Source organism: Leucopleurus acutus (genome assembly GCF_964270905.1).
Source record: "Leucopleurus acutus genome assembly, chromosome: 16".
NCBI lineage: Eukaryota > Metazoa > Chordata > Mammalia > Artiodactyla > Delphinidae > Leucopleurus > Leucopleurus acutus.
The window spans coordinates 60,498,166-60,521,211 of NC_139158.1; the positions used below are offsets into that span (position 1 = coordinate 60,498,166).

Consider the following 23,046-nt stretch of genomic DNA (forward strand, 5'->3'; position numbering starts at 1 on the left):
AAAACAACTCAAAGGATATGGCTTAATATTATCTACAGCCCTTGAGGAGGAACTAAAGGGCCTTGACTTTGTTCAATGGCTAAACTATTATTATTTTGTCTCGTTTGACTGTTTTCCTTTCTTTCTGTATTTTTCTCACTCCTCAGATTAAATTTGTTTTTTGGAACTTGAGGAAGGCCTAGGAGGCTAAAGTTTTTCTACAGACAAGGGGCAGGCAGAGGACATGGTTGGCGGGTTGGGGATGGTGGGGGAGTCCATCCTGGGAAGGCCCCATAGGGTCCTGCTCAGTTACAGTACCAAAGTGATTGTTAAAATTTACTAGATTTATGAATGGAATTGTAAAATTTGTCAGTTGAAGGAAAAACAAGGTTTGGGGATTTCTAAATTTAATACATTGAGTATTGGTTTTAAAAATCAAATGAACTTCAGAGTAATTTCTGCTCATGAATGCTACCCAGAGGACATAAAAGAGGACTTAAAATGTGATGGTGGACCATGCAACCTGAATGAAACCAAGACAGGCCAGTAGTAATGGGTTCCATGTGCTAGACGCCTCAGAATAAAGAACTGTCATGGTAGGGGTCATCCAGCAACCAGAATCATGGGAGTTTCAGTGAGGGAGACCTAGCACTGGAGATTTAAGAGGTGGGGCAGTTTCTGGCCACAACGATAGGGGTGTGACCAAGGGAATGAGTGGCCTATTGAAGAGAAAGGACTGTCATTGGAGACGAGGCGGTCAACGACCTGATAAGACAGACGCTCCTTTTGGATGAATGGCCAGTTTTGTATAACTCAAAGGGAATACTGCTTACATAACCGTCTATGTGAACAGCGTCTTTGGCATTGTGCGGTGCACAATCTGCATAACCGTATGCGATGGTTCTGCTAAACCCTGAAGTCACCAAGTACGATGACAGGAGTACCTGTGGGGAATGAGACAGCAGGTAAAATTCTTGGTAAGCAAAAACAGAGTGAACAATTATGGAGTAGTCACTGTATGCTTGGTAGTGTTCTGAGCACTTTCCCAAGAACTCTTGTGAGTTCAGTAGTTTTATTATCATCAGTATCATTTTACAGATAAGAGAAACAAAAGAAATGATAAAATCTGCTCCTGAACACATTTCTTCAAGAGTGCCACGCTCTGCAAATTCAGTTGCAACTAACTCTCCGAGGCGCGCTCCCCGCGCTCTTCCTCTCACCGCTTAGGGCGCCTGCGCGCGGGCCCGGGTGACCGCCGGCTGCCCCCGCCGCCGCCGCCGCCCGCCCGGCGTAGCGGGGTCACGTGCTGGCACGGGGCGGAGCCCGCGCGGGGACGCCTGCGCGCCGCGGGCTGACCAAGCCGAGCTTACCCTGCGGAGCCGGCGCTGGATCCCGCGGCCGCTGTCTCGTCTTCTGTCGGCTCCGCCGCCAGCCGGGGCTCGGGCACGGGCCCGGGCCCCCGGGACATGGCCGTCCGGAGTGCGCAGGATGATGGTCCCACCTCCAGCCGCTGGGACGGCGGCGCGGGGAAGGCAGGTACGGAAGCCGGCCGGGGCGCCGGGAAGCGGCCTGCGAGGACGGCCTGAGGGACAGGGGCGGCCTTATGGTCAGGGGACAGCTGCCGGAGGAGGGGGCCGGGGGACCCGGGACGACCGCGCGAGGTGCGAGAGAGGAAAAGTCTGAAGACCCGGGTCACGTCTGAAGTGGAAGAGATCCTGGAATTGGGGGTTAGCGGATGCTGAGGGGACCGGAGGAACCCTGGCTGCAGACCCGCACCCCCAGTGGGAAGGACGGGGCGGGCGAGGGCCCCGCGTCCCACCTCGTCGCATCTGGAGAGGAGAACTGGGTCTCCCTGAGAACCGAGGCCAAGCCTCGCCCCCGACCGAGACTGTCCGGCCACGTCCGCAGGCTCCGGGGGCCGCCTCCCTAGTAGTGGTCAGGCCGGTTTCCCAAACTTCATTCATCGGTCGCAGTCTGGAGTGACGCGGTGTCCGTGGACCACATATTTCTTTTAATTACCTCGAAATTCACTCTTTAAAGTGTACAATTCAGTGGTTCTTAGTACATTTTTACAAGGTGGGGCAACCATCGCACTGTCTTAATTCCAGAGCATTTCTAATGCCAAAAAGAAAGGCCATCATTCCCCAGGCCCCATTCTCCACAGCTCCTGGCAACTACCAATCTACTCTGTCTCATCCTGTGCCACCTATTTTAATGTTTAATTGTGTAAAAAACGAGTCTCTCTATTTTTTTATACTGTCTCATACTAATTTCCATGAAATCATGGTTTCGTTGTGCGCTGTTTTCAAATATCTTTTACATACAGTTAATAAATGGAGAAGACTAAGGTAACTTTCCCACTTTTCCATCTTCTGGTGGGTGGTGCCCATAATAGAACCAACCACATATTCAACCCACGTTTTGATGAAGCACCTGGTTCTTCACATTTTGTTTCTCTGGGTTCATTTTGTTATTGCCCTTTTCTCCTATTCTAATGCTGCATGGAAATGGAGCTCATTCCTCGTATTACTCCTCTAGGCCCTTTGGCCTTGTAACCCTTTGCTGATGTTTATATAACATCTGTCCTCATGGCATAATAGTCATTGCCTCAAGTGGTATGGGTCTTGTGACGTGACGTAGTGCAGCTGTGCCTAGGTTGCGAGACTTTATCCTTGTTTCCTTGATTTTGCTTCTTTGGATAAGTGGGAGGAATTTAGAGATGAGAGGAGTTTGTTTTTCTGTTTTTCTTGTTTGTTTTTGTTTTGTTTTTAATCACAGGAGAATTGACAAAGTTACTAATACTATTAACTCTCTTTTGTAGAGGTTACGATTAGATTGGTTTACTGTCTAGAATATTTTTCTCCATTTTGGGGGTAGTCTTTCTTCATATGTGCATGTCTTTATTTTTCAGGTAGTTAATGAATCTCTGATAATTTGGGTACTGTTTGTTGAAACTAATTAGTACCTCCAAAAACAGAGTTTCTTTTATTTTGTTTTTAATAGGAACCTTACTCAGAATAAGGTAAGGTTTTCCTCTCCCACTGTATTTCTCTGGTACAGATATGAAGTTCAGACATAAATTTTTTTTTCAAGCATAAATTTTTAAGTTAATTTCCAATGTCAACATCAGGAGTTCAAGGGTGGAGCAGGGGGTGTCTGTCTGGGAGGATCTCTTTCTGACTTGCTCTTTCATGGTTTTGATTAAGGCTAGCTCTGCCTTTTAAGTTTAACTTCTGTTTAAAGTCTGTAAAGCTTTCTTGACATGCAAACTTAAACCAAATAATCATTATGGAATTTTATTCTTGCACATAAGATTCATTTATTAAGCGTGTAGATCATTTACCCGATCTAAGTCACTGATGTGTATTTTGCTGATATGGAAAAACTTTTAGAGGAAGCATAGCTAGTGCTCATTTTTAGCCATTGCCCTTTCCTGTGTATTAAGTTCCCCAAGCCAGATGCTTTTGAAGATACCTGTTGCTCTAAGGAAGGAGAAATCTCTACCTGAGTTCCGTAGCCAGAGTAGGGAGAGGTTTGAGACAATAACAGACTCAGCCATCTTTATCTGAGTTGTTAAGAACTACTGTTTCAGTGCTCCTTATTTAAATGATCGTTTTAATAGAGAGCAGGCCAAGTAGTACCGATGTCATTCCTTTTTCCTTTGTTGAATGAATTACTTTTCAGGCAGCAGGGATTTATTTATAGCAGCGTCTTATATTTTGCAGCCGGCTCTAGAATAGTCATTTCATTCTGTCGTGGTTACGAAAGCCAAGACCTTTATTATAAAGAAATTTGGAAGATATCAGCTTTGGAATATATAATACATCTCCCTTATAAGGGGAGCAATTAAAAAATTGGAGAAGAAAGGATTCAAGGGGATTTGAAAATGTGGGCTTTTATCCCAAGCCCAAATATCGCATTCTCAAGTCCAGCAATGTGTCCTACCTCAAAATCCATATGTAAAATTTATCTTAAAATAGTTAGACATTAATTTTAACCTTTTTCCAAGCATCCCAAGAATAGCTCTGACTTTCCTCTTTCTGAGGTGAAGAGGATATGATGTGTAAATTAGTTGTGCATTTGAGACTCTGCAGAACCTCTTCTCCCTCATTGTGTAGTCTAGCAGTTGAATTCATCACTTTGTAATTTATACATCTCTAGCTCACTTGAGTTTGCTGTTTTCTCCTCTCTTTTTGTCACAGTCAAAGCCTGTATGTACGTTAGGTGCAATGAAATATTTGTCTGTGGGTGTGGCACACGTAGGAGTGCCTTCTTCATCTGCCACTAACATTTAATTGCTGGAATATGGGATTGAGAAAGGCGATATTGGGGTCTGAACAGACAGCCACTAAAATCCACAATTGAGCAGCATTCTACTCTGGGAATCACCAATAGCTTTAGAAAAAGGTCAAAGTGCCTACAAATCTATGTAGAGTTTTCTGGTGTGGATATTCTTAACAGTAATATGGGGAAAATAATGCCATTTACTATAGGCCAGTTTTTCCAGAGGAACAGTAGCTAAGCTAAATTATTTGTTCTGTTCCGCTCGTATGTGTTGAGTTCCCACAGAGCATCAGAATCAAGATGATAGCAGTAACTTTTGAAATGCAGGATTTAAGTAGAATCCAAACAGAGTTTTTAGAGAAATAAGTATTGGAGCTGTGGTTTGGGTTCAGAATTAGTTAAAATTTTGGCATATTATTTACCAAAACCTACTGGAAATCCAGCTGATTGCAAACAGTTTTATTTCCTCCAAGATATAAACAGTGATTTTCCTTTTCCCCCAGATTGCTGAATAGCTTAAGTGGAAAGAGAGGTAGGGTGGATATATGTCTTGAAAAATTGAGGAAAATTTTCCATACTCTTAGAAAATAGGTTAACAAGGTTTCTAAATGTCAGCTGTCTCGGTAAATGTTTAGTATTACCATTTAAGTGTTCTTAATTTATGATGTGTAGAAAGTACAAGAGCACTCTAAGTTAAAAAAATTTTTTAATATCTGATTTTTTTCTTTGTTGGAAATTAATTCAATTCCTGCACATATTTTGTCTCAGCCTATGTTGTTATATAAAGTCTTTTCTGTTTTCTGTGTCTCAGTGATCCCTCTTTGGGAACATAGAGCCTTCTCTTCCAAAGGATAGCCCTTTGACCCAAAGTAAAATCCCTCCCTGTCTTCCCCTTCAGTGGAGGATAAATCCAGTCCAGACTCTTCTATTAGCTGCATTTACTGCAGTCCTTCCAGCCTCTCTTCCTTTACCTAACACTTCAGCCACTTGGAATTTTTCTGTTTTCAGGGCATGATGTTTCTTTCATGTGACAAGGTCTTTGCACATACTCTCTGGAATGCTCTCCCTTCAGCACACTCTTCCATGTGCAAACTTTTCTTTAAGGAGGTACCACAATATATTCTTGGTGAAGCCTTTCCTGATTGCCTCAGAAGTAGTTATTCTTTCCTCTGGGTTTTCATGATTCTTCATGGTTCTGTTATATCATGTGTAATAATTATGCCGCTCCCTACTGTGAGCCTCTCAAGGGCTGGGAGAGAGTCATATTCATGTTTTTATCCCAGTATGGTGCTTACTACAAGTAGTTGCTCATTAAATGATCGACTGATAAATGAATGGATAGATCAATGGACAGATGGATGGATGGTAAGACATGCCCAAGCCAAGAACTTGAAGCACTTTGTAAATAAACATTTGACTAGTTAGGTGCTGTGCTGACAGGAAATTGAGACTTGATTTTTCATGATTTCTAGGTAGAGTAACTATTTAATTTAGCATCCAACTTGGGACATTTTTGAGAGTGTGGATGGGAAGAAGAGTTTGCTATGAACAGTTATGCCAGGACTATAGGTGTAAACCAGAAATCTCTCAGACAAACTGGAACAGATGGTCCCCTACTAGGTCACCAAGGAAAATAACAGTCTAGCCAGGAGAACAGGTTTGCCGGGGTGAAAAAGCACCTGGTCCTGTCTGCACCTCCAATTGCACGTTAACTCCAAACCAGTTGGTGCCTCTGTTTATATGGTTTATGTCACAGTTCTCATAGATAGGTAACCAGGGCCATTAGTACCAACTTTCATTTGCGTTAATAATGTGCAGCTTTATCATGGAAACAATTTGTTTGTTTGTTTGTTTTTTGTTTTGTTATCATGGAAACAATTTGTAGACTGTTGCCTCAGAATAGAACAGTACTGAGGAAAGCCGCTTAGTGTCTGTTCTAAAACAGACATCTACCTTCTGATAGTCCCTTCTAAAGCCTAACCTACTTCCACTGTTATTCCTCTCTAAAGCCTAACCTACCTTCCAGTGTTATCTTCCACTTTACATTAACTCCAGTGCCCTGTACCTAGTATATGCTACATAAATACTTATTATTTTTATTTTAAAAATTATTTGTTTATTTATTTTGGCTGCTCTGGGTCTTAGTTACAGCACACGGGATCTTCATTGCAGCATGCGGGATCTTTAGTTGAGGCATGCGGGCTCTTTTAGTTGTATCATGTGGGCTTCTTAGTTGTGGCATGAGGACTCTTAGTTGCAGCATGCGTGCAGGATCTAGTTCCCCGACCAGGGATTGAACCCCATCCCCCTGCATTGGGAGCATGGAGCCTTATCCACTGGACCACCAGGGAAGTCCCCATAAATATTTTTTAATGAGTTCATTTACTGTTAAATGAAAGGGCCTGTGCTTCTGTCTCCACGCCTTTCTTCAGCTCTCCTCCCAGCCTCTCAGAATCCTCCCCTTTCTTTTTAAATTGCACTCTTCAGTAATGCATTCTCAGATTAGCCTGACCCACAGCTGTCTGAACTCTTGGTGTCTGCACATACCTTTTTTGGGCAATTATAGTGCACTACTTTGTGACATCTCTTTGGTGTTGTCTAGTTTAACTTTTCTTGTGTTTGCTGTTCCTAAAATCAGCCATTCTGGTGAAAACTCTGACAGCCTATTATTACCCCATTATTTTAGATAGAAACATTATAATTTGATGCACATTAACCACAAACTCTCGACCAGTCTCCTAAAAAAGTAATTTAAACACAGCAAAATGCCTGTGTATAAATAAGAGACTACCACATAAGGATATAAGATCCTTAAAACAGTACTTCCTGATCATCAGTAATTAATATGGTTCTTGAGAAACCGTTGCTTTGTATGCAGTATCATGCCTCTCTTACCACTAGCCACACTGGAGACCCAAGTATACCCTTTGACATTCTATTTTTGAAAATATCTCCATGTGATTCTGATGTTTTACCAGTTGTATTAGTGTGTAACCGGAGACTTTTTCCACGTGTGGTTTTGTTTAAAAAAGTAAAATTGAGGACTTCCCTGGTAGCGCAGTGGTTAAGAATTCCCCTGCCAATGCAGGGGACATGGGTTCGAGCCCTGGTCTGGGAAGATCCTGCATGCTGTGGAGCAACTAAGCCCGTATGCCACAACTACTGAGCCCATGTGCCACAACTACTGAAGCCCACGTGCCAGAGCCCATTCTCTGCAACAAGAGAAGCCACTGCAATGAGAAGCCCACACACCGCAATGAAGAGTAGCCCCCGTTCTCCACAACTAGAGAAAACCTGTGGGCAGCAACGAAGATCCAACGCAGCCAAAAATAAACAAATAAATTTATTTTAAAAAGAGAGAAAGAGATGTATGCTCTGTAAAGTTTAGCATTAAGAAAGCACAGTCATTCTATTAGGAAAAACTGTTAGATATATCTGAATGTACTGGGCATTTATTATAATTGTATGTCCTTTTTTGTTACTTATATGGCATATCTCCTTAGTGTTTTGTACACTATGTGCTAGTGAAATATCGGTAGATTGACTTCAAATATACCTACCTTACCTCAAACCAAGCAAGGAGATTGAGCCCTGAAGAGAAAATGTACAAATGCTGAATATGTGCCTAATGCCCTTTTCCCTTCTGTTTTGCAGACTTTAATGCCAAAAGGAAAAAGAAAGTGGCAGAGATCTACCAGGCTCTGAACAGTGATCCCACTGATGTGGCTGCCCTTAGACGTATGGCTATCAGTGAAGGAGGGCTCCTGACTGATGAGATCAGGCGGAAAGTGTGGCCCAAGCTCCTCAATGTCAACACCAATGATCCACCTCCTATATCAGGTAATTAGGGGTGAGGTGCTGTGAAGGGGAGCTTGTCTAGGAGGCAGGGAAAAAGAATGCCAGGGTCTTTGATTTTTATGCTCATTTCAAACCAAGAGTAGATGAGTAAACACCTAAAGCATTTTAGGATATGCTTGAGCCTACTCTGAAAATAAGACCAAACTGGTAAGTAGAATTTTAATAAAAAATGGAATGAGTTTTTATTAGGTAGGTAGGTAGCTAGCTATTACTGGCTAGTTAGGGGAGTTTATTAAAAATGTATATTCTGGGGCTTCCCTGGTGGCACAGTGGTTGAGAGTCCGCCTGCCGATGCAGGGGACACGGGTTCGGGCCCCGGTCTGGGAAGATCCCACATGCGGCGGAGCGGCTGGGCCCGTGAGCCATGGCCACTCAGCCCGCGCGTCAGGAGCCTGTGCTCTGCAACGGAAGAGGCCACAACAGTGAGAGGCCTGCATACAGCAAAAAAAAAAAAAAAAAAAAATGTATATTCTGGGAATTCCCTGGTGGTCCAGTGGTTAGGACTCCATGCTTTCACTGCCGAGGGCCCGGGTTCGATCCCTGGTCAGAGAACTAAGATCCCACAAGCTACACGGCATGGCCAAGAAACAAACAAACAAAAATGTATATTCCAGTTTACATTCACTTAGAAGTGGGTTGTAGGAATATGTATTTTAACAAGAATCCCACCTAATTCTGACACACGTGGACTGCATTTTGAGAAACGTGGGGCTATAGGAAGAGGTAATACCTCTACGGTCCTTATAAAAACAAAAAAACTTTTTATGAGGAAATACTAAGACCATTTTGAATTCTAAAATTCTGTAATTCTATGAAAAACTGTTACAGTTGGCCCCTCCAAGTCCAAGGATTCAACCAACCATGGATCAAATATATTCTGTTAAAAAAAAAAAAAACCTCCAGAAATTTCCAAAAGCAAAACTTGAATTTGCTGTGCTCTCCAACTATTTACATAGCATTTACATTGTATTAGGTTTTTTTAAAAAATTTATTTATATTTAATTTATTTATTTTTGGCCACGTTGGGTCTTCGTTGCTCCGCACGGGCTTTCTCTAGTTGCTGCTAGCAGGGACTACTCTGCTATGGTGTGCATGCTTCTCATTGCAGTGGCTTCTCTTGTTGCGGAGAATGGGCTCTAGGCATGTGGGCTTCAGTAGTTGTGGTGCATGGGCTCAGTAGTTGTGGCTCGCGGGCTCTAGAGCACAGGCTCAGTAGTTGTGGCACACGGGCTTAGTTGCTCCATGGCATGTGGGATCTTCCTGGACCAGGGATCGAACCCATGTCCCCTGCATTGGTAGGCGGATTCTTAACCACTGTGCCACCAGGGAAGTCCTGTATTAAGTTTTATAAGTAATCTAGAGGTGATTTAAAATATACGGGAGTTGTAAAACAACTATACCCCAATAAAAAAAAAATAATAATTAATTAAAAAGTATATGGGAGGATGTGCATGGGTTATATGCAAATATTAGACCACTTAATACATGGGACTTGAGCATCTGTGGATTTTGGTATCCTTGGGGGTCCTGGAACCAATCCGCCTTGAATACTGAGGGGCAACTGTACTTATTTGCAAGGCCCGTGTAGTAAAAAAAAAAAAAAACTTCCGCAGAATACAAAAGAAAGTACAGCAAAACAGTGAGTCCACTTTGTCATTTATTCACTCCACAAAAATTTATTGCTTTCCTGCTATGTTTGGCAAAAGCAGGTGCTGGGGATTCTTTCATTCATTTGGCAAGTACTATTTGTGCTCCTAATGTGAGCCAGGTACTAGAGATGATTAAAACAGCCTCTGCTGAAAAAAGTTCACAGTGTTGTGGTACAGCCGAGTAGATGGTATTTTTGTTTTATTTTTTAGTATACCTATTTATTTTATGGGTTTTTAAAATTAATTTATTTATTTATGGCTGCGTCGAGTCTTAGTTGCGGCACGCAGGATCTTTTGTTGCAGCGCTGGTTTCTTCTTCATTGCATCACACAGGCTCTGTTTCAGCATGCAGCCTTCTCTCTAGTTGTGGCGTACAGGTTTTCTCATTCTGGTTGTGGTACGTGGGCTCTAGAGGGTGAGGGCTCTAGTTTGCGGCACTCAGGCTCCCTAGTTGAGGCACGCGGGCTTGGTAGTTGTAGCGTGTGGGCTTAGTTGCCCCACAGCATGTGGGATCTTAGTTCCCCGACCAGGGATCAAACCCACATCCCCTGCACTGGAAGGCGGATTCTTTAACACTGGACCATCAGGGAAGTCCCTGAGTAGATGTTTTTTTGTTTTGTTTTGTTTTTGCGGTATGCGGGCCTCTCACTGTTGTGGTCTCTCCCGTTGTGGAGCACAGGCCCCAGACACGCAGGCTCAGTGGCCATGGCTCACGGGCCCAGCTGCTCCGCGGCATGTGGGATCCTCCCGGACCAGGGCACGAACCCGTGTCCCCTGCATCGCCAGGCAGACTCTCAACCACTGCGCCACCAGGGAAGCCTCCTGAGTAGATGTTTTAAGTTGCCCCTTGTTATTATCTTTGGAACCGGGCTGCCTCAGAGCAGTGATCTTTTTGTTGGAAGGAAAAGGCATTGCTGTATTCACACTCTAAATCCTGAGATGGTGTTCCATCAGATTCCAGATTTCCCATATCTTTATAAGATGAAGTCTGTGTATGCGGAAGTATTGTACAGGCTCCTCTAGTAAGTTTTGATTTCGGTTATGAAGGAAATGTACACTTTTATATATATAACAGCTAGAGACTGCCTCCTTACTTTCAGTTGGGCTTAACAACTGAACACAAGTACTGTCTCCTGCTTGCAGTGTCTTAGTTTTAGAATTGCAGGGTCAAGAGAGGTTAGGTTCTTTTTTATGTGAGTTTATCTTAATACTCCTTTCTGAACAGCTCAGTGTTCCCTAGACTTTACAGATGTTAGAGTTTTTCCAGTGGTCTGTGGTTTCCACATTCATGATCTTATTTGATCCTTACAGTAATCTGAGAGGTACACACGGAAGGGAGTAATCCCCATTGTACAGATGTGGGCTTTGAAATTCAGAGCAACTCCCGGTGACACACAGTAGCAGCCTGCATGCAACTCCTGGCCTCCTGACTTCTCCTCTGCTGCTCTTTGCACCCTGTAGCCTCCTGGATAATCTGTGTTCCCTCCTCTTATGGTCATCATGACTTGCGTGAAACAGCGTGTTTGGAACTAAACCAGGGATTCCTCTCCAAATGTTGTATCTTGAGTCACGTCCCCTTCAAGAAAAGCCCGAGTATGTCTTTCAGGCCTTTTATGTCATGCCAGGATGTTTTGCTCCTGATGTGGCTTCCCAGACGTTCTTGCAATAACATGTTCTTTTTCCTTCAATAGGGAACGACCTACGACAGATGAGCAAGGACTACCAACAAGTGCTCCTGGATGTCAGGCGGTCTTTACGGAGGTTCCCTCCTGGTGAGACGCACTCTCGGTCTTCCTGGGTCGGGGGTGGCGGGGTGGCTTCTGTCCCAGTTGCACTTACTGTCTTGTGTTGGTGCTTGCTTGTCCAAGGAAGCTTCCATCCCAGCACAGAGCGTGACCACATGCAGGACCCTACCTCCTCAGGGACCCACTGTGCTCCCCATCTGCCGCGTCATTCTTTCACTGTCTCAGTCAGTTCAGAGCCGCACTGTGAAGGCCTGAGCCTAAAATAATGTCTTTTGGCCTAGAGGTGGTGGATGAGAGAAGAGGGTTTTTCCCCCTTCAGAGCCTTAGAGGAGACTTTATAGGGATTGCTAGAGCCATCGGTCTGGCTTTAAAGAGCCGATTGGTTTGGAAGTGGTCACTATAACAAGAACTATTAATATCTTCATTTATACATAGCGGTATCTTGCATATACGTATATTGGGGCCCTTGGACTGGAAGGAAGGCCAATCACTACATGTTTAAAGAGTCTGTTCCTAAAATTGTCTCCCCATTCCCAGGAATAATGAGAAGAATAACCATTGTCTCCAGTTTCACAATGAAGGAAACTGGCCAGCAAACCTCATCTATTTCTCTTCCTTTGGCAACTCCACCTTAGGTCCATGAAGAGAGGAGAATTGCTGGAGGGAACAAGAACCTCTAAACCCATTTTCTCACTCTTCAGAACCCATGCTCTGGCATTGGATTCTGTCTGCTAAAGGGCCTCTTTCCTGCTTGCACCCTTGGTTCCTGGAAAGGCTCTTTTCCTATCCTGCTGGTCTTGAGGAGACCACATAGACAGATGCATTCCATATTTTTCCCTAGGTAACCTGTTTTTCCTCTGAGCCCTTTATTCCTCTTCCACTTATGTGACATCAGTCTATGATGTTATTCTTGTAGGCTGAACTTTCCATGTGGTTTCATATTTTTTTACATTCACGTTCTTCTGAGCTTAGCTGACCTCTTTTATACTGAAAATTCAAATAAGGTTTACTTTTTTTCTCTCGCTACTTTCATTACTTTACCTATCCATAGTAGTTGGTTTACTCCATGTTCTTTTTTATCTTTTAGAGTGTGCCTTTTTGAGAAGGGGTAGGTAGAAACGGGCAAGAGATGAGCTTCACTCTCACCTAAAAACCTTTGTTCAGTTTAGTTTGGGCTCTTGTATTAGCTGTTTTCTCTCGTAAGATCTGTTTTTGACTGGAAAACCTAATGGTGTAGGAAAGCTGTGCTGTGTGCCGTTCTTCTAAAACAGGTCATGAGGCCAAGGGTTGGCATTTTTATACTAAAAGCCAGATGAGCCGAGGAGCCCCACTGACCGCTGCCAGAACTAGGTGCGCGCGCCAAAAGGTCTCCCGAGACAGCCTTTTCTGTTTCCAGCTGCGTCTTTGGATCAAGGACATCAGTACTTCCTGTGATATTTAGTTTGTTTCTGAGGGCAACATGCATCTCTTACATTTTTTGTTTTTATATAATTTCATACCTACAGAAAAGTTGCAAAAGTAGGACAAGGAATTCCCCAGGTGGCTTTTACACAGATTTTCTTATATGTCAACCTTTTACTATATTTACCTTAGTATTGCTTTCTCTCTCTCCTTTGTGGTACACACACGCAAATTTTTTTCTGAACTATTAAGAATAAATTACACACATGGTGCCCCTTTATCCCTAAATATTTCAGGGTATATTTTTTTAAAACACGGCTCTTATTACATAATCACACTTAAAATCAGTATCACATTGACAGTATTTACTGCTAATACAGATTTTATTCAGATTTCACCATTTATTCCAATAATGTTCTTTATAGGAAAAGGAGATACAAATTCATGCATTTTCCATTCAGTCTTCATATCTCTTTAGCTTCCTTTATTCTGGAATAGTCCCTTTGTATTTTATGACAGGCCAGTTATTTTATAAAATCTCCCTCAGTTTCGGTTTATCTGGTGTTTCCTCCTTTTAAGGTTCAGGTGATGAACTCTTGATAGGAATTCCACCAAAGTGGTGCTGAGTTTTCCCTGCAGCACATCGGGAGGCACGTGCTGTCCACTAGTCACACTGTTGGTAGCATGACCAGTGGTGACCCGGGTTTTAAGATGGTGTTGGTTGGGTTCCCCCACTGTAAGGTAGCCAGTCTGTGGCTCTTTCCTGCCTGTCAGGCAGTATCAACAGTGTGTGTATCTTGAATGTGTTGCCAGATTGTTGTAATTAATTTTCTTTTATTAAATACTTTCTCTGCTAATCCACTGCTGGCCGTCTTCCTAACCTCTGTGTTACTAGACTGCTTGCCATGTTCAAGTGCATCTCCCCTGCCCTCCCCTCCCCAGGCATGCCAGAAGAACAGAGAGAAGGGCTCCAGGAAGAACTGATCGACATCATCCTCCTCATCTTGGAGCGCAACCCTCAGCTGCACTACTACCAGGGCTACCACGACATCGTGGTCACATTTTTGCTGGTGGTAGGCGAGAAGCTGGCAACATCCCTGGTAGAAAAATTGTCTACCCATCACCTCAGGTACCAGCACAAAGCAGCATAAGAGGATGGGTATCACTCCTCAAGTCCCCCTGGGGATAACTCCTCAGCCCATTTCCTAGTCAGTGTTTTCAGTGGTTTGAACCCCACTCCACCTTACTGCCCCCAAACCCTGATCCCAGTATTTGGTCTGACCAAGCTCATTGAATTGTCTCCTTCTAGGGATTTCATGGATCCAACAATGGACAACACCAAGCATATATTAAACTATCTGATGCCCATCATTGACCAGGTGAATCCAGACCTCCATGACTTCATGCAGAGGTATATATGTGTCTACATTTATGTGTGTACGTACACACACACCCCTCTTCAGCTTTCTCCTAGCCTTTGTTTATTCTTCACAAGTGTAGCTCAGTTGCATCATCATCTTATGTCGATTAGTGTTACGTTCTTCCGAGTTGTCCTTTCCAATCATCAGCAGTCTGGATAATTCAGTTCTGTGCACAGTCTTGGAACACTCTTTGGGTGCTGTGCCTCTTGGGGGATAGAAGAGAGGTCACAGCCCATGCCCTTGAGGAGCTTACCTCTAGTGGAGGGAGGTGGACAAGGTAAGTACGCCAAGGTAGACTTTGAGGTTACTGCTGCAGCAGAAGTTCAGAGTTCTGTAGGATCCAGAGGCGAGAAAGACAAGGCCATCTGTGGGCTGTTTTACTCACCACGTACCAAGGAGAAGAAATACACTTTGCAGTTCTCATATGATTTTTCTCTTCTGTTTAGTTGGAAATGTGTCCTTGGCCAATGCCTGCCTCTCTTTAAGAAAAAAAAAAAAAAAGGCTGTGTCTTAAGGTGTTTCAGTCACCTCATGTTAACTGTAAAATTAATACAGTTGTGTTTTCAAGCCTGAGAATATGTGCCTGTGCCCCCCCAAAGGATGGACTTTCTCAGAAGGAAAATGGTGGTGTAGTTTTCTGAAAACAGCTAATTCTTGTTGCTTTAGTTGACGTTTGTTGGCCATTAGGAGAGCACCCAGGGAGATAAGGCCACCAGGACCCTATTGTGGTATTAGTGTCATGATGTTGGGTATATTGTAAGGACTTTCTGTGTTGTGAGGAGAAGATGCTGAATTTGTAGGTGGCTGAATTTTCCAAAAAGCATGTTTCTCAAATGCTTTCTTCACACAGCACTGAGGACAAAGAAGGCCCAGGGAGGGGGGAGGGATGACTCAGCAGGGAACCTAACATCTGGACTTCCTTGCTCCTAGTGCCGAGGTGGGGACCATCTTTGCGCTCAGCTGGCTCATCACCTGGTTTGGGCACGTCCTGTCTGACTTCAGGCACGTTGTGCGGTTATACGACTTCTTCCTGGCCTGCCACCCACTGATGCCCATTTACTTTGCAGCTGTGGTAGGTATAGACCATGAGCCAGCAGCTTGGTGTGCATCCTCAAATCCAGCGTGATCACGTTCCCTAAAGGGAAACCTGGTGATTATGGAAAGATGCCAAAGACAGCACTTCCCCAGGCTGGCGTCTCTGGACACTGTTCTGTGGAATGTTAATGGGAGAGTCATGGGAGAAAAAAATGTTCTGTGTAACAGTAAGTTTGGGAACTGCTAGTTAAACAGAATTGTTAGCTTTGTTTACTGCTTGATTCTTCTGAACCTTTAAAATGCTCCTGTGCATTGTGAATTATCAGGGTTTCTGTTGACAACTCCTGGAGCTCGTACAACCCCAACTCCGGGTTTAAGAAAAGCAGAAGTGTGGCATTATGATAGAAAGTTGAGATGGCTTTTAGTCGGGGTTGAGGGGCCCCAGTTATCAGAGGGGCCTGAACCATCCGGCGTGAGGGTGGAGGTGGGCACTCACAGCACTCTTCATTGTCCTTTAAAGAGAGCAAGACCATTCTTTCTGCTGTTTTGAACCATTTCTTCTGTGCTGGAGCTAGGAATCTCCAGTAATCCTTCTTCTTTCCTTCCTCCTAAAAGAACCTCCTTCATTTAATTGGTCAGCCTTTCACGTCATGGGCTGGAAGTTTGCCTCAGCAGGAAGGGTTTGCCCAGTGGGAAAAGTGCTCAGATGTGTACATCATTATTTCCTAGATGAATACAAGAATTTGCTGAACCTTTGGGGTGAGCCCTGTTTGGTACCAATTGAAATTCACCTCTAAGGAGAATGAAATGAAGTGGCCAAGGCCCTGTATGTTCTGGTCTCTGATGCAAGGCCTTGCTCCCCACAGATCGTGTTGTATCGAGAGCAGGAAGTCCTGGATTGTGACTGCGACATGGCCTCAGTCCACCACCTGTTGTCCCAGATCCCTCAGGACCTGCCCTATGAGACACTGATCAGTAGAGCAGGAGACCTCTTTGTTCAGTTTCCCCCGTCCGAACTTGCTCGGGAGGCAGCTGCCCAACAGCAAGCTGAGAAGTGAGTGGGGCCACGGCACCGGTTGAACAGGGGTGTTCGTTAGTGAGCAGAAATGATGGAAGACTGTGTCTGGTGGGGACGGGGCTGGGAGTGGTGTTTCCAGAGACCTATGCTTATGCTAGTGGAATCCCCACTTGAGACTTCATGGGTCTTTATAAGAAGAGTTTTCTGAGCAATGGTGTCTCTGCCCTCAGCCTATTTAATCTGTTTTTTTCCCTCCTTCTCTCATCCCATCCCCTTCTGTCTCCTTCTCCTCTGCAGAACGGCAGCCTCTACCTTCAAAGACTTTGAGCTGGCATCAGCCCAGCAGAGGCCTGACATGGTACTGCGACAGCGGTTTCGGGGACTTCTGCGGCCTGAGGAGCGAACAAAAGATGTCCTGACCAAACCAAGGACCAACCGCTTTGTGAAGCTGGCAGTGATGGGACTGACGGTGGCACTTGGAGCAGCCGCTCTGGCTGTGGTGAAAAGTGCCCTGGAGTGGGCCCCAAAGTTTCAGCTGCAGCTGTTTCCCTAAATGCCTGAGAAGACACTTCCTCTTACATGACATCAAGGTCTCACCCTTCCATGGACAGATTGGGAGGGGGTGGAATTTCCTTTATTAAAAGGGTTTCTGTCAAGGGTTTTCTATTTCTGCACCCTTCCCCCGTCCGTGGATGCCTTTGCCTCAGAGGCCGGTAGCAGAGCCTGCGTGACGCTGGGCACTCGGGTCCTGAGCACAGAACTCTTTCTGCCTCACAGTGGGCTTCTGAGTGGGCTCTCTGCTGCCTCCTCTTGTGTTGAGGGAAGTGGGTTTCTGCAGCTCCCGGCTGCCTTAGGAACCCGCTGGGCCTGGTCACTGGGGAGCATCTAGGCTGCTCGTAGTAAGCTGGACCACTGAATGCCCTCCTGGCAGCTCCTCCCGTTCTGACTGCTTCAGCCAGACAAAGAAGGACGGAGCTGCTGCTAAAGAAGTCAGACCTTGGAATAAAGGCGAAGGGGCAGAGAAGGCCAGCCTGGGAGCAAGATTGGCCCCCTTTTAAGAACAGCTCCATTAGCTGGTCAGAAATCTAAGAGACACATGTGAACTAGGCTACTAGGTAAATCCTACCTATTTTCAGGCTAGAAATCACTTGGGCATTTCCAGTCAAACAGGAAGGAATGTTACGTTTTAGGGCGCAGACATAGGCTGGTTTTTGCCTGCCTTTTTTTTTTTTCTCCTTATTCTCTTCCACAAGCCACATGACAATGCATATAAAAGACACTTTTACTACTATTTTTAGAATTACATACACCCTACATGTAAAGTACCCGCACTTTTAAAGTAATAGTTCCTTCATGGAAAAAAAAATCGTTCTCGTCAGAAGGCTGAGCTTCTAAAACCCTGCAGTTTCCTTTCTACTCGATTATTTAACATTTCACTTCAGTCAGAGTTGCTGTTTGTAAGCAGCCCCACACTTCCATCGTGCCCTCTTCTTCTCCAGCTCCCCTTCCTTCCCTCCTGTTTTCCTCCAGTCACCCTTCTACTCCCAAATAGGCATCCACTCACAACCTTGGCTTTGTTTTTTGGGTTTAACTTATCTCCTCAGCTGCTGGTCTCTCCTTCCTGGTAGGAAATGTCACTGGGAACTCGTCCGCACCCAGAAGGGACAAGCTGCATCCTGAAGCGTGTGGCGGGAGCCTGGGACAGCCAGCTCGAGGCTTCCTAAGGACTCTCCAGGTCTTAAGAACAAGATGGATATTCACTTCCTCTGGTACAGCTTTTCCTATAAGCGAAGCCAGGTTTGTTTTAGATTAACTGTGGCTTGAAAAAAAGTGCCTTTTGCTGCTCTGAAGAACTGGGGTGTATAGTGTGAAGCAGCCATGTATTTTTATTTTCCTGGTCTGTTGCAGGCACTGTTCTCTCTTGGCAGGTGTTTTCTTAAAGTAAACATGCCAGAAGCACTCCACCCCACCACACCCAGACCTCCACGTCCTCCCCGTATGCCCACGGTGTGCAGAGTGGTTAGGAGAGGCATCTGTCCACACCGAGTTACACTAAGCACTTTACAACCAAAAAAAGCTCCAAGTGGCAGGTCATTCTCCATAGCAGGAGTCCCACCTGGGGTTAGCGTGACGTGGATGGATGAGTCTAGAAAGTGGTAGATTTATCAAGACAAAGGAAATTCTTCCAGGATCCAGATGACGTGACAGAAGTTCCCAGTCTTCTCCCACAACAAATTTGTCCTCTTGTCATCTTTCCAAATGGGCAGCATCGGCCCCTCCTGCCACAGGCCCTTGGGCCTGTCTGTAAATACTGAAGGAATTGATGGGGAAGAGGAAGGGAGGTTCATGTGATCAGGGTCCCAAGGCCATGGCTTTTTGGATCCCAGGAAGCAGGTGGCATTGACTTTTGTTGTGGCCTAGGAAGGAGGAAGTTCATTTGTTTTATAGCTTTTCTGACATCAGGATTATCCCCTGCCAATGAGAAGAAAGCATTATCTTTTTACCTTCAAGTGGTTTACTATTCTGTAAGGAATATGTGTAAATATTTTGTACAGAGCCCTGTATGAAATAAACAGCCATATGTGGCTACTAATAGCTTCTGTCATTCTTTCCTTGTTGGAGTGGCTTTAGCTTTAGACATCTGGCCTTGATGCTCCCTCCCTTCCACCCCTGACCTGGAGATGTGCTGTATCTGTGGACTCCTGGTTGGCCTTGACTTGCCCGGAGAGCTTGGACAGTACCTGCAGTCCTGTTTCTGTTTTTCCCGAGGCAAGAACCCACGTTGCCTGGGTCCACTGTTTCCTTGGCCCAGAGGGGAGACATAAGGGGGCTGAAGGCTGAGCAGGCATCACTCGGCTCCCCGACCGTGTCCCACCACCGTAGGCCAGCTGCCCATGCTGTCCTTTGATTTGACTTGTGGAGGACACAGGGCTGGCCAGGACACCGCCCTGCCTCTGGGACCTCACCAGAGAACTGCATTGAAGGAGCAATTTGTTTTCAGTGGCAGTTTCATAGTTGATTGAATGTAAAGAGAATTTTGATAAATAGAAAACTGAAGGAAGGGTATGTGTGGTGAAATAAATATTTGGGTTTTGTCCCCACTTCCCCTGAAACCCTTAGAATTTTCTGAGTGATAGGAGTGTCTTTTGTTGTTCATAATGATTTCCTTTTGATCCCACCTGAGTTTATGCTAATGAAGTGAGTTAAGGTGGGACCCCTGGATGGCACAGGTCACCGGAAAGACCAAGTGATTAGAGCGTGAGAACTTTGAGCCCCACCACTGACCTCCTGGGAGGGGAGGGGAGGCTGGACATTGAGCACTGCAAAAACTCTTGATTCAGAGATCGGGAGAGCCGCTGGGTTGGCACACACATCAAGGTGCTGGGAGGGTGGCATGGCCCGAGAGGGCTTGGGAACACTGCACCCTCTTCCCCCCCGTTCCTTGCCCTATTCATCTCTTTTATTTGGCTGTTCCTGAGTTGTGTCCTTTATAATAAATCAGTACATGTAAGTAAAGTGTTCTCTTGAGTTCTGTCAGTACTTCTAGCAAATTATTGAAACTGAGAGGGTTTTGTAGAAACCACTGAACTTGTAGTTGGCCAGGCAGAAGTGTGAGTAGTCTGGGCGCCCCATTTGCAGCTGGATCTGAAGTGGGACAGTCTTGTGGGACTGAGCCCTTTAACTTGTGGCATCAGATGCTAATTCCAGGTAGTTAGTGTCAGAACTGAATTGAATTGTTGGACACTCGGTGTTGGAAATCAGAGAAGTGGTGTCAGAAAATACTGCACAACACGCAAGGCTGAGGGGAAATTAGTGTAAAAATAATAGCTGAAGGGCTTCCCTGGTGGCGCAGTGGTTGGGGGTCTGCATGCCGATGCAGGGGATACGGGTTCGTGCCCCGGTCTAGGAGGATCCCGTGTGCTGCGGAGCGGCTGGGCCCCTGAGCCATGGCCGCTGAGCCTGCGCATCCAGAGCCTGTGCTCCGCAACGGGAGAGGCCACGACAGTGAGAGGCACGCGTACCGCAAAAAAAAAAAAAAAAAAAAAAAAAAGCTGAATAACAAGTGTGGGTGTTTTGTAGAAAGATGGAGTGGGCAATGGCAATGGAAGGGTACTTGGGTCTCAGGCCAGGGAGAGCTTTGAGCTCTGTGGAAGGGAGTTGGGACTCTCTGTAGGCAATTTGGGGGATGAGGATGGGCCATGACCAAAACTGGGTTTGGAGAGAGTTCCTGGTGACATGATGCCAAGTGTGTTCCTTCCTGGTTATGTGAGCTTCTTCAAGTCACTACATCTCTAGAACTCACTGTCAATGACAGTAAAATAGGGATGGTCCCATCCCACATGGACGCTTTAATGAACTGATGTTTGTGAAAATGCTTTACAAACTGAAGTTGTGCAAGTGTTTTGATTCCATTTCAGTGAACATTAATGGATCAATAAATGCCTTAAGCCAGCCCTGCACTTGGGCCCGGGGAGCTCATCCCCGGATTAAGTGGTGACTGAAAGGAAGAATAGGCCAGAGGCTTTTGCCAAATCCAACTGAAAGATGATGGGGCCTGAGGCTCAGCCTGGCTTGCTTTCTTCCTTTTGCTGCTGGTGACTCCCTGCTGCCTTTTCCTCACAAAGGCCCTTTACTTGCTAGTTGTCTTTTCTGCAGATTTACATTTGGTTGGAATTTGCCAAGCAGCTTTTTTTTTTTTTTTTTTTTTTTTTGCGGTACGCGGGCCTCTCACTGTTGTGGCCTCTCCTGTTGCGGAGCACAGACTCCGGACGCGCAGGCTCAGCGGCCATGGCTCACGGGCCCAGCCGCTCCGCGGCATGCGGGATCCTCCCGGACCGGGGCACGAACCCGTGTCCCCTGCATCGGCAGGCAGACTCTCAACCACTGCACCACCAGGGAAGCCCTCCAAGCAGCTTCTGTGAGCTGGCAAGGCTGTGGGCTTGCCTCCAGCTTCCTGCTTTTTAAGTGAGTGGTTTTCACGGCAGCCCCAGACACTAGAAGACACATGTTACTCTGGCACGGGCTGTGGGGCCCATCCACCACTTCCTGCCCACATTAGCAGCTGCTCTTTATCTGAGCAATGTGCTTCCCCTTGCCTTCCCCACCCCTGGAGAAAAAGATTGTGTCACACAAGCACATTTGGGACCTCCGGCTGCTTCCTCAGGTAGATGGTCTGAGTCCAGAGCCTGTGGGGTTTGGTTTCAACTCCGCCCTGGAGAGTTGGTGCTGGGGCCCAGTTTGGGGTGACCCCTTGGGAGGAGGAGGCACCTCCACTTGACCCTGCAGTAGGGAGCACTTGTGAGCCTGCCCATCTTAGATCCTTCACCCACTGGCATGTGAAGTATGGCGCTGAAGGTTAGAACCCCGGGACAGCCCTGCGCCCCTCCATTTGCCCTCCTGACCCATTTGGCTGCAGCAGACATAAACTCGATGCCCGCCTTGGTGTAGATGGAGTGGGCCAAGTGAAAGACACACGCAGCCCATGTGGTCCCCCCCCTCTGCCAGCCTCAGTTGATACAGCCATGGGTAAAGAAATGTTTCATTAACACTTCTTAGTACTCATTGGAGAAAGAATGGTGCAAGGGCACAGGAAAGGCCGTGTGAGGAGAGCTGGGGGTGACGAGGACTGTGGTGAACTAGATCAGGAACATCACGTGACCCTGGACCTGCCATGTGGAAATGAGAAGCCAGGATTACCAAGCTTCGACTTTTGCAAGAGAACTTGGGCATCTAGATTTTAATGTAGCATCTCCAATTTAAAAATACTGACAACCAATTCAAATTTCTAAAACAATACTGTGGCTTGCTGGTTTATACCTGTGCACCAAAAGAATGGTCTGCTTTCTTCCTCTACAGGCCCCTAAGGTTCACCAAGACAGGCCCTGGCAGGAGAGGGAGGAGGGAGGAGCCGGTGAGAGCAAGCGGTTAGCCCTGACCTGGGCCCCGCGCTCTCCTGCATCACAGCTCTGGCAGCTCTGCTCAGCTTGCCGTTCCCTCCAGTCGTGGCTCTGCCTGACTTTCCTGCTCCCGGGGCGGGGGTGCCCCTCATCAGCCAATGCAGAGCAGGAAGGCACTCACGTTCTCTCACCTCTGCTCACAGAGCCTGGGGTCAACTCTTTTGAGCCTTGGCACCCAACGACAGGGTGGCAATGCCTTTCCAGGGTCTAGAATAAGCCCTTTCCGCCCCGCCCCAATGACATGCCCCAACTCCTGGAACCTGGAGTCCACACCTTGAGTCGCAGAGACGCCCTCCGCCTGTTGTAATGATGACCCACATTCCGGCTCAGACAGTGCGCTGGCCTTCAAAGTGGTGGGTGGGAGGGGTGTTGGAGGGGTCAGAGAATGAGGTAAAAACAGAATGGATGCCCAGAACCATGTTTTATTAATCTCTGACCAGCAGAGTGGGCATAGTAAACAGCACTGGACCGATACTGGGCCATCTTGTCTGAGATGTTAAAAATTAGGATCACAATCTCACCCGCAACTGCAGGTTCACCTCTTCCTGAAATATCTCTTCTCCAACACTGGATGCCCACTGAGAGGTCAGAAGTTTGCAGCAAGAATTTCCTGCCAGCCTGTAGCTGCTGCCTCGGCCCCTCCCTCCCTCCCCCTGAAGCCCACGCTGACCTGCAGACCCCGCCTTGTGGACTCTCAAC

General features: G+C 46.0%; 1 protein-coding gene across 1 annotated transcript; it reads left to right on the forward strand.

Annotated features, from left to right (window-relative positions):
• The first annotated feature begins 1,376 nt into the window (after positions 1 to 1,376).
• Positions 1,377 to 17,243, forward strand: TBC1D20 (TBC1 domain family member 20). Its single transcript, XM_082857728.1, has 8 exons — positions 1,377 to 1,515; positions 7,918 to 8,103; positions 11,462 to 11,542; positions 13,859 to 14,045; positions 14,226 to 14,327; positions 15,268 to 15,409; positions 16,239 to 16,426; positions 16,688 to 17,243. Exons 1-8 carry the CDS (start codon positions 1,446 to 1,448, stop codon positions 16,941 to 16,943), a joined length of 1,212 nt encoding a protein of 403 aa, XP_082713854.1. The 5' UTR covers positions 1,377 to 1,445; the 3' UTR covers positions 16,944 to 17,243.
• Positions 17,244 to 23,046: the final 5,803 nt, after the last annotated feature.

What these genes read in the sequence shown, in the direction of transcription:
- TBC1D20 (XM_082857728.1), top strand. Translation starts at nt 1,446, where the DNA reads ATGGCCGTCCGGAGTGCGCAGGATGATGGTCCCACCTCCAGCCGCTGG. An exon ending in CGGCGGCGCGGGGAAGGCAG is followed by an intron (nt 1,516 to 7,917) that starts GTACGGAAGCCG and finishes TCTGTTTTGCAG; the next exon opens with ACTTTAATGCCAAAAGGAAA. An exon ending in TTGTCTACCCATCACCTCAG is followed by an intron (nt 14,046 to 14,225) that starts GTACCAGCACAA and finishes GTCTCCTTCTAG; the next exon opens with GGATTTCATGGATCCAACAA.